Consider the following 13,540-nt stretch of genomic DNA (forward strand, 5'->3'; position numbering starts at 1 on the left):
TATCAGAAGTATAAGTCTGTTCATGTCTCCCCATGAATAGTGCCATACAACACAACTAAAAGATCCCCCTTTTAATGTTAAATAGCATCCCATTGTATGTATGTACCATATTTTCTTTACTAAGTCACCCACTAATGGAGTGTTATTTTTCCCCTATATCTAGGCAATCGTGAACAATGTTATAAATGAACATGAGAATGTAGATATACATTGAGGTCTTGGCTTTAACATATTTGAATATAAACAAGAACAGAAATAACCAAACATATGGTAGTACCAAATTTAATTTTGAAAAGCCTTTATACTGTTTTCCATAATTAACGTACCAATTCATATTCCTGTGGGTCGTTTGAATAGGTATGGCCCTCAGACTCATGTTTTTGAATGTTTGACCTATAGAGAGTGACACTATTAGGAGGTGTGGCCTTATCGGAGTAAATGCGGCCTTGTTAGAGGAAATGTGTCACTGAGGAGGTGGGCTTTGAGGATATATATGTGTATACATATATATGTGTGTATATGTATACACATATATATCCTCAAGCTCCACCCAGTGTGACACACCGTCTCTTCCTTGCTGCCTGTGGATCAAGATGTAGAACTCTCAGCTCCTCCTCCAGCACCATGTCTGCCTTTGTTTTGCCATGCTTCCAGCACCGATTAAGTGTTTTCCTTTATAAGAATTGCCGTGGTTGTGGTGTCTCTTCACAGTAATGAAATGCTAACTAAGACAACTCCCAATACTGAATATAGCAGTTCTCTTTTCTCCATATCCAGGAAACTGCTGCCTTTTGACTTTTATAACAATGGTCTATCTTCGTATGGTTTTGATTTGTGATTCTATGATGATCAGTGACAGTGAGGACATTTGTGCTCATTAAAAAAAATCGGATTTGTTTTTGGTTTTGCTTCATTAACTCTTGAGTCATTAGTATGTATTCTTTTAATATTCTGTGTAATGAAATCTGAGGTGTGTCATCGAGGAGCCTCTCTTCAGAGCTCTGTTAGCTTTGATCCACCCGTTTCCCTGATCCCAAGCCTTCATCTTTCATTTTGTTTCTTGTTTTGCTAGAATGTGGCCTTGTTGCAGTTATTCCAGAAGAAATAAAAGTAAATTTCACTTCTCCAGGGACTCTCATTAACATGGACCTATTCCCAAGGCTGCTATCTGAAGTTAATGCTTTGTTAAGCCTTTAAAGGTAAGAGAGTTTAACTTTGCAGGTTAGAATACGACTCTGCAGCCACTCCATCCTGCTCCTCCTGTCTTGCCATGCAGTGGAGTCACAGGGGCACAGATACCCTAACTTTGGCCACAGGAAGTGCTCTCTGGAGTCTCAGTTAACCCACGTCCCTGTAGAGCAGACTGCCATATGGAGAGACCGCAGAAGCATTTGCTTCTGTGAAAGAAGAAAAGGCCTGCCCCAGCTGTTGACTACATCTTCTACTCTGTACCATCAATCAGGAGTTCCCAGCACAGGGCCAGAGATCCTGTCCCAGAATTAGAATATTCCTCTGTTTTACCAGTAATAAGATAGATATTTAAAAGTTCACCCATAAGAAATGATAGAATATTCATTCTCACTATAAAAATAATAGAAAACTTTCATATAAAGAAACAATCAGAGACTATGTGTAGGAAAATGTAGGACACGTTCACAATAAATAGTAAGCAAGGAATCATATTTTTTCTAGAGTTTATATTTTTGTGTAGCATCCACATTTATGTAGGGCATGCTCCAGAAAGCATTTTTTTGGTAGATGCCTGAAATGGCAGAAAATGTTGGACCTTACTCATAGCAGGCCTGTGGCATGTCCTACAGCATTGCCACACAGCAAGAGTTAGTCTCTGCTTCCCTGTGAGCCTCCCTTTGGCATCCCTACTCACCCCTTTTGGAGCCATTATTAGGCAAAACAAAAGTGTCTTGAACACAAATCCTGCAATATCAAGATAGTTTTTCTTATAAATGAGATGGTTACTAAAAAGTGGATAGTATACTACGTGGATGCCTTGAATAAAGAGATAATGCATTTTCTGGGCAACAGTTTATCATGGCACTTAAAACAACTTGAAATCCTTGTAACTTAAAACATATATTTGCTATTTATCTAATAATTAAAACAACTAATATCTAACTGCAGAACATTCCACTTCACATTTTCAGATCACAGCTGACCACAGGTAATTATAGTGTTAAAGACAAAAACCACAGGAAATGGAGAACTTCTGTAACAGTTTCCAAACTTATACTGTTATTAGATGTGATAACTCTGTCATTTTAAATAAGTCTATTTTTGTGGTTTATGTGAAGGAGCCATTTTTAATGGTTTCAAGAGGTTTCCAAAAACTGGTTTCAGAGCCAACTAAGTCAGGCTCTGCTGCTGCACTGGAGGCACAAACCATGGCCCTGAGGGTCTGAAGACTTGGAATCGGTGCAGTTTTGGCTAAAAGGAGTCTTGGGTTGGATTTTGTTCTCACGTTCCCAAAGTCCTTAACCTACTGCTCTCGAGCACAGCTTGCTGCCCAGGAGAATGTTGCAACCGGATTCCCTGGTGTCAAAGAAATGCTTAGTACATACCATTATAATTTTCTGAAACTGTAGAGAACCCTTTTGCATACAAATTATTATCTATGGAATGTGAGTCCTCTGGAGAGCAAGCTCATTAGTTATCAGCCTTGTAGAACACAATCTTCCTCATAAGCATTTATCATCATCTTCAGACCCCATTCACCACTTGGCTAGCCATTGCAAGCTGCCTCCTCTGGCTGGCACATAATACTTTTTTAGCCCCATCCATTTTAGGGAGCTTTATCTACACTCTACCTCCCTTGTAAAGATCTCATGGGTCAAAATGTCTCTTTGATCCCTACCACACTAACCTCTCCCTTAGCCATTCTCCCATTAAGCTTTGCCAGTGTAACTGTGGTAACTATTTCTTTTATACTTACTTATGTTACCATCTGCCTTTCTGCAGTCAACAGCCCCCTACAAGACGGTTTCAACTTCAAATAATTATTTACTATTGGTTATTTATTTAGATTGAGAGATTAAAGGAGATTCTATTTTATTATGATGTATCTCAAGAGATTAAAGGAGATAGAGTTCTTTATATCTTAGTTCATTGAAATTTACATTAGAATCCAGAAAGAGGAGAAAATCAACAATTGAGGATTTCTTTACTGTGATTCAAAAACAAAAAGTGGTGTCAAAGCCATCTTTCTGTATTCCATGACCCAAGGTCTCGGGAAGATGAGGGGAATAGGCGAAGGAATCTGTCCATATCTGGCTGAGTAAAAGAACTGTGCAGGTTGTAAAAAGCTGGGTCTCATGGACCGGGCATCTACAAGCCATCACTGTTTCCCTCTCACATTCAAATGATTTAGACCTTATACCCTGGAGGCCAACCACTGTCTGATCCCGACCACTGCAGTGGATAAGGGCCTTTGTCTGAGTTCTGGGTTATTCCACAGATGGAGGTCTAGGGAAAGACGAAGATGACACTTTATAATTTTGTCTAAATGTGTCTTATTTATGTCTGAGTTTAAAAAGGAACATGTGGAAGGCTCAGCTCCATCTTTCCTTACAACAGCACTACATTGGCCTTCCCCACATGAGGAGTATTGAAGAGAACTGACTATTTTGTCTGCCTTACTGAAAACACTCACTGAATTCCTGGAGTCTGTTTTCTCTGCTCCTCGCATGTGTCAGTCAAGGGCAGTTTATGTTCGCCCAGGGTCACTTAAGAGGGATGCTTAATTAGAACTCAAGAGAGAAAGTTGAGGTTTTAGATGGGATTTTTCCCATAAGTATTTAAATATTCTTTTCTATCAAAAGAGTAGAACTTTCTCAATCTACCACTATTCTTATTTACGTCTTTACTGTGTGAAAAGCTATAATAAAGTCAAGTGCAAAGCTGACCTCAAATGCTCTTGTCTGTTTGTGTGTGTGTGTGTGTGTGTGTAGTAACCAATAGCTCTCTTATTGAATTAAAGGCTTGCTGAAAAGGAGGAAAATCATTCCTGGCATTGGAAATCTGAACAACTAACTAGAGTTTGTGAGTCTTAGAGGAGAACCTACTGTCATCATTTTACTAAACCAACACAATTCCAAACTGAATTGTAAAGTTTTAACCTCATACCCACAGAGAAGTACAGTCTCCAACCTCTCCAGCCTTCACCAAAGAAACTTCTTCTTAGAGCAGATGGAGATCATTACATTAAACTACCATGGGTCAAAATGCAAGAACAAGTGCCTGGCTCCAGCTGGTCCATCAAACACACCCTGCACCTCAGGCTCCGGAAACATCCTGGAAGAAGAAGAAAAACTGCTGTAAGAGCCACATGCCAGGAGTCTGCTATGAGACAATGTCTCCTGAAAATGCCGGGGATGTATCACCCATGATACCTCAACAATTCAGCTAGCTAAAAAAGACCCAAACAAAGACAACACCAATAGACATCTAACACGGTAGTGAAAAATTTCACAGAACCCCTAGAGCAAAGAACTGCAGACAACTAAGGAATGAAGATAGCACAAGAATTAGTCTTCTCTACTGATGAGCCATAATCTGTTATCCAATATCAAGTACTAGATACCAAGCCCTGAGCTAGTAGGGGTGTGTGTGTGTGTGTGTGTGTGTGTGTGTGTGCATAAGAGAGGGGAGGGGGAGAGAGGGAGAGAGGAAAGAGAGGGAGAGGTTATGATTTCAAGAAGAAGGAAGGAAGGAAAACAATTAAAATCTCAAGGAAAATTTATTGAAATGAATAAAAGAAGCAAGACCCTTCCTTGGTTTTTGACATTTTTATCTCAGCATAAACAGTAGCGTGTTTGTCAGAATTACATCAATACAAATATGCAGTGCCTTCTGAGGTACCCAACAAATGCTGATGGTTCTTACATGTAGCTTTCAGTGAAAAGTCAGCATGGTGCAGATGTCTTTCTTCATGGTAGAGTACCTTGTAATGTGTTGAGACTTTTATTAAAAAAAAAAAAAATTGGCATTTTCAAATACTCAGTGTTTAGTCTTCCAACCTATGAATGCAATGCTCCCCATATTAAGTTTTACTGGATTTTTAAAAAGTAAGAATGTCAGTTTTGATGATACTAACTTCTCTTCCTCCTAACTCCTCTCAGGTTCACACCCTAGCTCCCTTACCGCCCCCTCCCCCTCACGCTCGCTCGCTTGCTCGCTCTCACTCTCCCAGTTGGTGCTATCATTTACTCCTGAGTATGGCTATCCTCTGGTTGTTGCTTGACCTACCAAATGACACACTGTTAAAGAAAACTGACTCCCTCCTCAGAAGCTAACAACTATATATAACTCCCCAGTTAGAAGCAAGAGGCTCTTGAATTAACCCAATTCCACCCTCACCATAGTACTCTAAAGTGTTGACTGGCTTGACCTAGTTAGTATAGGTCTGGGGGGGGAGGGGGTAACCACAGCTGCTGGAAGTTTATGTGTTGCAGTCCTGTCCTGTCCTGTCCTGTCCAGAAAACAGTTACTAAATTTAACACTGTTACTAAACTTAACTTGGAACTTGGGGAAAAAAAAAAAAAACCCGCCAGTAAGTCAATGGCGTCCTCTGCTGGCCAAGGGTGGCATGTACAACATAAAGTTTAGCTGAGGTAAAGACTCAGAAATGGCAAGTTCAGAAGTAGTCTACAGGAGCATGAACTCAGAAATGAAACCTAATTCCAGTCAGCAATGGAAGAGCAAGAACTTTACGTAGAACCCTGGAGAACCACTGCTTACTAGCTTGCTTAGCTTGGTTTGCTCAGTTTGCATTCTTACACAACCCAGGACCACCATATGAATGATACTGTGCTACATCCACTCCAGTAGTGACAAGCCCGACAGGCCCTGAAAACCTGGGCACTGTTCCGAGGCGAAAAGTTCATGGAAACTTAGTCTCCTGGAATCGTGGCATCCTGTATAAAGAATGCTCCAATGTCCTTGCTTTAGTTGGTAAACGGATCTGTGTGCTTTCCCTTAATATTGCTTTATTACAAGTGCTCCTAAGGATTGATTTTTTTGACATATAGCTAAGTTAGATTCTAGGCAGTCCTTGATCCGACCTTGGACATGGATAGCTAAGTCACTGCCCTACACAGGAATGTACCATTATCTAGGAAGTTGGAAGTTTGTGATCTAAGAAGGAACCAGAGTAGATACTTAGAACTATAGATAGCTGAGTTACACCCATACACAAGTATTTACAACATCCTAGGGGGAAGGTGGACTATACAATAGACTAGAATAGGAACTATGGCAAGGGCACAACGCCCTTGATCCCGGCTTCTAAGATTAGGTGGACCTTAGGTGGCGATGTTTTTGATCCCAGTTGTTAGCATTGAATTTTATCCCAACTGGTTCCTGCCGGTTCTTCCGTGTTTGCATTCCTCTGTTTTGTGTAAGAATCCAGTAACCTCTTTGTACCTTGCCGGTGTGTCNTTTTATCCCAACTGGTTCCTGCCGGTTCTTCCGTGTTTGCATTCCTCTGTTTTGTGTAAGAATCCAGTAACCTCTTTGTACCTTGCCGGTGTGTCACCCAACTTCCCTATTTTCTTCTGTATAAAAAGTTTGATGCTCGATTTGACAAATTACATTCAGATTCTACACAATCTCATCTGTCGCTTCTGTTTGTCATTCGCCGACTCCTTGTCCACCTGCAACCAGAGACCCATTCCACGTACATAGGAGACCCAAAAAGGTGATAGTCTGCGGCAATACTGCCCACAGTGGGCTGGGCCCGACATAGATCTATCATCAAGAAAATGCCACCATAAACTTGCCTACAGTCCAGTCCAAGTGAGACAATTCCTCATTTGAGGTTCCTTCTTCCAAGGTGTCAAGTTGACAAAAACCAACCAGCACACACCAAATGGTGCCCCCTTACCCCCGCCCCCCACACACACCATTTCCTCTTTCCTTGTATTTCTGACTCATATCTTCTATAGAAAGCTACAGGCTTTTTTATGCCAGCTAGTGGGATGTATGGCTTTGATCGGATTGATGTTTTTTATGAAAGCAGCTCCCTTCCCTCAGCTCTCACCCCAAGGTCTGTTCCTTCTGTTAAGTCTCTGATTTCTTATTTCAGACATGAACTGGGAATGTGAAGAAGCTCAGTACACTAGGTAATCAGCTCTTAAATGTGTCTTCCCAGTTGAGTCACAGTTTCTTGAATTCATAACAGGGGATATTGAGCGTTTCCATGTATATATATATATGTACATCCTGGGAAGTTCCCCACGATGCTTCCTGCCATTAGTCGTAAGTAAACAAGTGTCTCTTAGCTTCAACATCTTTATAATCAGAGACATATAGACTGTTCAAACTAAAGGCCGTAAGGGTGTAATATGCAAAAGCAGTCTTAGAGAAATGCAGAACTGCACCAAAGACTGGCAAGGGGTAAATGTTGAATGCTAGCAAATATCTTCTCTGCGAACAAAACTAAAATGTCCTGCTAACTTAATAACCACATAAGCTGAAAGGTTTGCAATTCCATCGTATATAGCAGTCTCGGTAGTCCTTGATATTTCACTATATTTTTGCAAGATGCTACTAGATAAAATACGTACTGCATCGAGAGTTAAGCTTCCCCAGGCAGCTCCCTGGAATGTTACTATGCTAAAAAACAAAGGAAATGAGTAACACGATATTATCATCAAAACATTTAAATAACCACCTGTTCAAGAAAAAAAAAAAAATTCAGTGTGAACTTTTTCAGCAACCTTTGTCAAGCACACACGGCAGGGAAGGAGCACCTAGACAGGTTGCAGAGTCCCCTGGGGAGAGAGAGCCTTGGCGCGCAAACCTTCGGCGGCCTCACAGCCATCACTAGCTACCAAAACTCATTGGGAGTCCCGCCCTTTATAAGTCCCGCCCATGTGCCCGATGTCACTCAGCAGGGACGCTGGACCTTGCAGTGACTTGGGCCTCCTTTCTTTCCTTCCCTTACCGTGATGAAACGCAGGGTAAACTACCAATCCCAGAAGGCACCGCGCACGCAAATGGGTGGAGCGAGGCTTGAGAGGGCGGGACATGAAGGCCTTCCGGAAAAGATTCAAATCCGGAGGACTGAAATCGCGGGAGGAGCCGGCGCCGCGCCTTTAGGTAGGAGAGGCAGCTCTGCCCTTCCCTGCACAGGGACCAGCGTACTCAGCTGTGGTCGGTCGCTTCTCCTGCCTGTCCTCACAGCACAGGGATGTGGTTGCGCTCGCCAGGACTGGTGTGGGCTCCCTGAGAACTAGTCTTGCCCGACGGTGCTCTTTCTCGGTTTGCCCACTCCTAGTGACATTTGACAGGACGGTGGGTGGAGGGGCTGGAGGTGGCCCAGAGTGTCCGCTCTTCTCAAAGACCCAGGTTTAGTTCCCACTGTCCACAGAGGGGTCTTGCCACTGACTGTTACTCCAGTTCGGGGATCCCACCCCGCTTTTGGCTCCTGCGGGCAGCGCACGCACTGTGTGCTAAGACTTGTTTACAAGCAAGCCGGCAATACACATAGAAGCAGATCTTTGAAAAGAAGGTGGGAGGGCCGCAAGCTAACGCAATATTTCCGCAAGGTTGGTTCAAACAGAGGCGACATGCAAGGAATAGCTTTCGAGGCATTCAATAGAGATAATTTAGAAGATTCCTAGTGAGATTTTTGGGAATATGACCAAGGCACCACAGAATGTTCAATTGAAAAACTTCCTGCCTCTTGTGGAATTCCTTTGACAGAAGGAAACATTTTATTCCTGGGGAGAACCTGGGAGAAACAGCAAACATCTGAGTGTAGTGTAACCTCCTAATAGAAACTTAGTTTCAAAGATGCCACTTTGCCTTTAGTTTGTACCAGTGGTAGGAGGGGAGAAGGTTCGTTGCAAATACTTGATCTTGTGGGTTTTGTCTCGTTTTGCACACCAAGTTGCTTTCTATTTTTCTATTTCTAAAGGAAGCCCCTGTTCAGTTCAGACATTACAGTTCTAACCACAACCAGTTTGGATCATAAACAGCCTAACCAAAGGTAGTCACCATGATGTTACTAACTACAAAGACTTGAGTAGTGCATCTGAAAAGGGAATTGTTAGTCACTGAGTGAAGAGATATTTAGCTGTACATCAAATGCCTATTGCATCCTGATTCTCCACCACAAAAGGAACTGTAAGTATTATAAAAGAGGTAAACACAAATTGTGCTTATATTGCAAAGTGGCCCAGGATGATGTGTGCAGCCTTGCTTCCAGAAGCTTCCACTTTGGTCCTTGAGAACATTAGCTGGAATAAGGCTTTAAATCTATAGCTATATACTATTCCTAGCTGAATTATGAACTACTTAGATTGTACTTGTCACTCAGTAATAGATTTGGGGACAGTTATCCTTAGCTCATAATTAGGCACATAAGATAGATTGATTTCTAAGACACTTGAAGTGTAATTGAATATATGAGACTCCATAATTACGATCAGGATTTCATCCTGGACTATTTTAGGTAAACTGATGTCAAGAGTATGCACCTGTCCACTACATCCAAATAGTTAAGTAGTTCTTATATAGATTACTAAAGGTCCAGCAGGTTTGTGACTCTGGTAGCTTGAAGGTGAGGAACCCAATGGTAAAGCATCAGTTCACATATAGACTTTTAATAAACACTAGTCATTGTTACTAAACCCAGTAAATGTTTGATGTGGAGAATCATTTCCCTTTTTTTTTTTTTTTTTTTAAATAATATTCTTCTGGAACAGCAAGAAGCAAAACATGTAGAAACAATGATACTTGCTAAAAACTAGTGTTCAAAGCGAAGGGAATGTGTTCATGGTCTCCCATATACAATTTGGCCTCTTGTTTTTACGAACTCCACCTGACAGTCTTCAGGAAACACACACGAAACACGGCATGGATTCGGCCTTGCAGATTAAGAGGCTGAAGTCAAGAAATGTAAAGTTCTTTAAATCCTGCATAAACTATCTGACTCAGAGGAGGATGCACATTTTGGTCTGAAGAGGCTGAGTATATTTAACTCTGCCCTGTAGGTTACATATGAAGACAATTGGTAAACTATGAAGAAGACTTCAAAGAAGAACAATAATTTCAAAATTCCTGGTACAGAATTGAATTCCGCGGATGCTGAAAGGGGAAAAAAAGAGAGTCGAAGTAACTTTGTTGAACTACTGCCCCTGGAAGTCACTTATAAAATTTTCAGCCAGCTAGACATCCAGAGTTTATGCAGAGCTTCCAGGACATGCACAGGTTGGAACCGTGCAATAAGAAACAATGACTCCTTATGGAAACCCCACTGCTTGACCATAAGAACTGTGTGCCAAAGAGAAGTAGATGATGATATAAAAAGCGGTTATACCTGGAGGGTAAGTTTAACTTTCACAACTTTTCATGGATTTTGACAGGGGTGTTATGGCACAGTTAAGAGAATACTATAATGTCTACTTAGGGTAGCATACGGAGCGTGCTGACTTTAGGGAAGGAATTAAAGTTGAATTATTATCCTCTTTCTACTGGCGTAGTCTCCACACTGTTTTCTACTCAGCTTTGTAAGTCCCAGATCTTAAAGTCGGGAACTTTCCTTGTTATGCAGAAGGGAGGTGAAGAAGCCAATTTCCTCATCTTCCACCTTATGAAAACCTCCAATACATACAAAGCACTGCTCTTTGTATATACACTAATCCATACATGCACACATAATTTACCAATGCAATTAATATGTGTACTTCCACATGAGTAATTCATCTCAGTCCTGTGAATGAGTTTCTCTGCTTGTAGACATAAGCACCAGCCAACCATGCTGCCAGTCTTTTTGAATGATGATGTCTATCCCTTTCAGGTAATACTCCTAAGAAATTACCAGAAGAGCAAAGTGAAAAATGAGTGGCTAAGTGGCAGATACAGCAACATTCGTTCTCCTGTTAGCTTGCCAGAAAAGGCTATGTGCCCCATGGATGCAGATACGTGGGGGGAAATCCTAGATGCAGAACTGGAAAGAGAAGTTGAAAAATTGCAATAGTTTTATCGCACGTGATCAAAATCACTCAGACTCCAAGATACTTTGAAATCTGATAATGTCTTTCTTAGCCTTTTAAGTATTTAAGATTTAAAAGAAAACAAAGTTGAACATGAAGCTTTGTTTGTATTTTGCACTCAAGTTAAAAAATTTTTCTGGTCTTATACTACGGGGAAATCATGAAATGTTATTTTTATAAGAAATAATAGACTGATAGAATGATTTTGAAATGTATTGCTCCATGTATTTATGTTAGAATATTGCATTACTTTAAGTGATATAATTTATTGTGTTTTCTATTTAAACCTTTAAGAATTTAGGGGATTTTTAAAAAAACTTATTTAAACATTCATTATAAATAAGTATAAATATACTCTCATGGGAGAATACCAAAGTAAATAGTTGTAATATATTTAAATTGATAATAAATTTACATGTTAATAACTTTACAGTTTCCACTACAGTGGAAAAGATTGAACCATAAAATAATGACACTATTTTAAAATGTGTTAAACCTATAGTTTATTTAAACTTGATCTAATCTTGGGGTAGAAGCTCTCAGATTAAGATTTTCATTTTTTTTTTCCCTACAAACCTGAAATTAGTCTCAAAGACTGAGAATGTGTGGAACGTTTCAGGACATTTAATGACTGTTAGAACCACCAAAGGCTTTATTTACCTTAGCCAGCCTATCTTTCCAATGCTTGATAACACCATCTAGTGTATTCTTATATGCTTCTTACTAACAAGGAAAAATTATTCTCAGAGCCCTGCCTGACTTCGTTAAAGTGTATCTTTGCAGGGAGGGACTTTTTTCCCAACTTTGTTTTCCTTTTGTAAAGGAGTATCATGTAGCACATTCCATCTACCAGGTCATTTCACCTGAATGTGTAAGCATAGTAAGAACGCATCTACAACTCTGGTCATTTGTATGGGGTTTCCATAGATGTATTCCTTCCCTTTTACTGCTGCGATTAAACACCATGACCAAAAACAGCTATGGAAAAAGTTCATTTGTCTTATAGTTCCAGAGCAATACAAGTCCATTACTTCAAGGAGAGCATGGCAGCAGTTGCTAAATGCTAGGAAACCAGTATTTAATAACTAGGCAATGGAGGTTAGAGCAACAGGTCAAGATTCAAGTCCTCAACCAAAAGCATGAGCAGAGAGAGCAAACTGGACGCAGGTGAGCTCTTGAGCTCTCAAAAGCCTGGTGCCAGGAACACTTCTACAAGCAAGGCCACATCCACTAAACCTCCGAAAAAATCCCTACCAACTAGGGACCAACACTTATTCAAGTACAGGAGCCTATGTAAAGCATTTCTTATCAAACTATCACAGTTTTTTTTTTTTAATTCTAGGAAACCAATATTTAATAACTAGACAGTTGTCAGAATAATGCCCCTTCAAATACACATTCTTTCTGTTGTGTCACATGGACGATTATTATCTACTAGTGTTTTAATGGAAATTAACAATAAAGTTAATTGGAAATGACCTTGAAAACCAGGCAGTGCAATTTCTAGGGCTATGCAGGAATTTGCTGAATTCACACAGCCTGCGCTCAAAACCATCTATTCTATAGTAGTTTCTCCATTACTATCATAAGGCAGTTCTCTCCCAGGATTGAGGCAGTCACTAGAAAGTCTCCTAATAGAATGCTACCCATAACTAGTCCTGTTTCTACCTGCTAGGATGACACTGATTTAGTCCTTCTCTAGGTTTGCTATTCAAATGCTTGAAGACAGCTGGCCTGTCGCTTCCCATTGTCTTCTCCCCAGTTACTTCTGATAGTCACGAGCCACAGTGTCTAAGCCAAACAGCATTGTCTACTGCTTCTGCCCTCTTCACGAAAGTACCATCGGAAAGGAAGATATCCTGCAGATTTAATTTGAGGAGAGATCATTGAAAAGCACTTTAAAATCTTGAAAATGTGAAAGAAAGTGAAGTGTCTTACTGTACAACAGTAGCATACATATGTAGGTGTTATTAGCTATTTCTTGTAATGAACGTTCTGTCAATCACCTTTTCCTCTGATAAAGAATGCACTAATGGGGGGAGGGTGCCTTTCTCACTTATGGCATTCCCCCTGTCAGCCACTAGATTAAATCTAAGAGTGGAACATGACTGAAACCACCTGTTTCTTAAACTGGAAGACAAATGATGAAATTGTTTCCTGCCACAAAGAGAAGTGAGTCCTCAGAATACACATCCAACAGAAAAACAGAGGAAGTGGAAGAGGGGATTGTGTGTACGACTCTGATTCTAGTCTGTCTACTTGTAGTTTGTAGTACAAATTGCACTGGAACCCTACCCTACCCATAGGTAGGGCATAGGTAGGTGTTCTTACTGTTTTTCAAGTGTAAAACACCTGCCGTTTACATTAGTAACTTAGGTTTACACTAGGAGCACTACCTATAGGGCTCCATTTCCTGGTCGTCAGGTATGTGATGCTTGTAGTTCACATTAGTATTTTAGTTTTAGAATCTTGCTTTGTCCTTCTTCAGTCCTGCCAATTTTGTGTCCTAAAGGCAGTTCCTGCCTCAG

The 13,540-nt window shown here is 40.6% G+C and overlaps 1 protein-coding gene across 1 annotated transcript; it reads left to right on the forward strand.

The window, feature by feature from the left end:
* Positions 1-8,076: 8,076 nt before the first annotated feature.
* Positions 8,077-11,229, forward strand: Fbxo48 (F-box protein 48). The gene is made up of 4 exons (XM_029484034.1): positions 8,077-8,112; positions 8,933-9,141; positions 9,723-10,343; positions 10,817-11,229. The coding sequence occupies exons 3-4, from the start codon at positions 10,038-10,040 to the stop codon at positions 10,994-10,996; spliced, it is 486 nt and encodes a 161-aa protein (XP_029339894.1). The 5' UTR covers positions 8,077-8,112; positions 8,933-9,141; positions 9,723-10,037; the 3' UTR covers positions 10,997-11,229.
* Positions 11,230-13,540: the final 2,311 nt, after the last annotated feature.

This window comes from Mus caroli, chromosome 11 (assembly GCF_900094665.2).
Source record: "Mus caroli chromosome 11, CAROLI_EIJ_v1.1, whole genome shotgun sequence".
Taxonomy (NCBI): domain Eukaryota; kingdom Metazoa; phylum Chordata; class Mammalia; order Rodentia; family Muridae; genus Mus; species Mus caroli.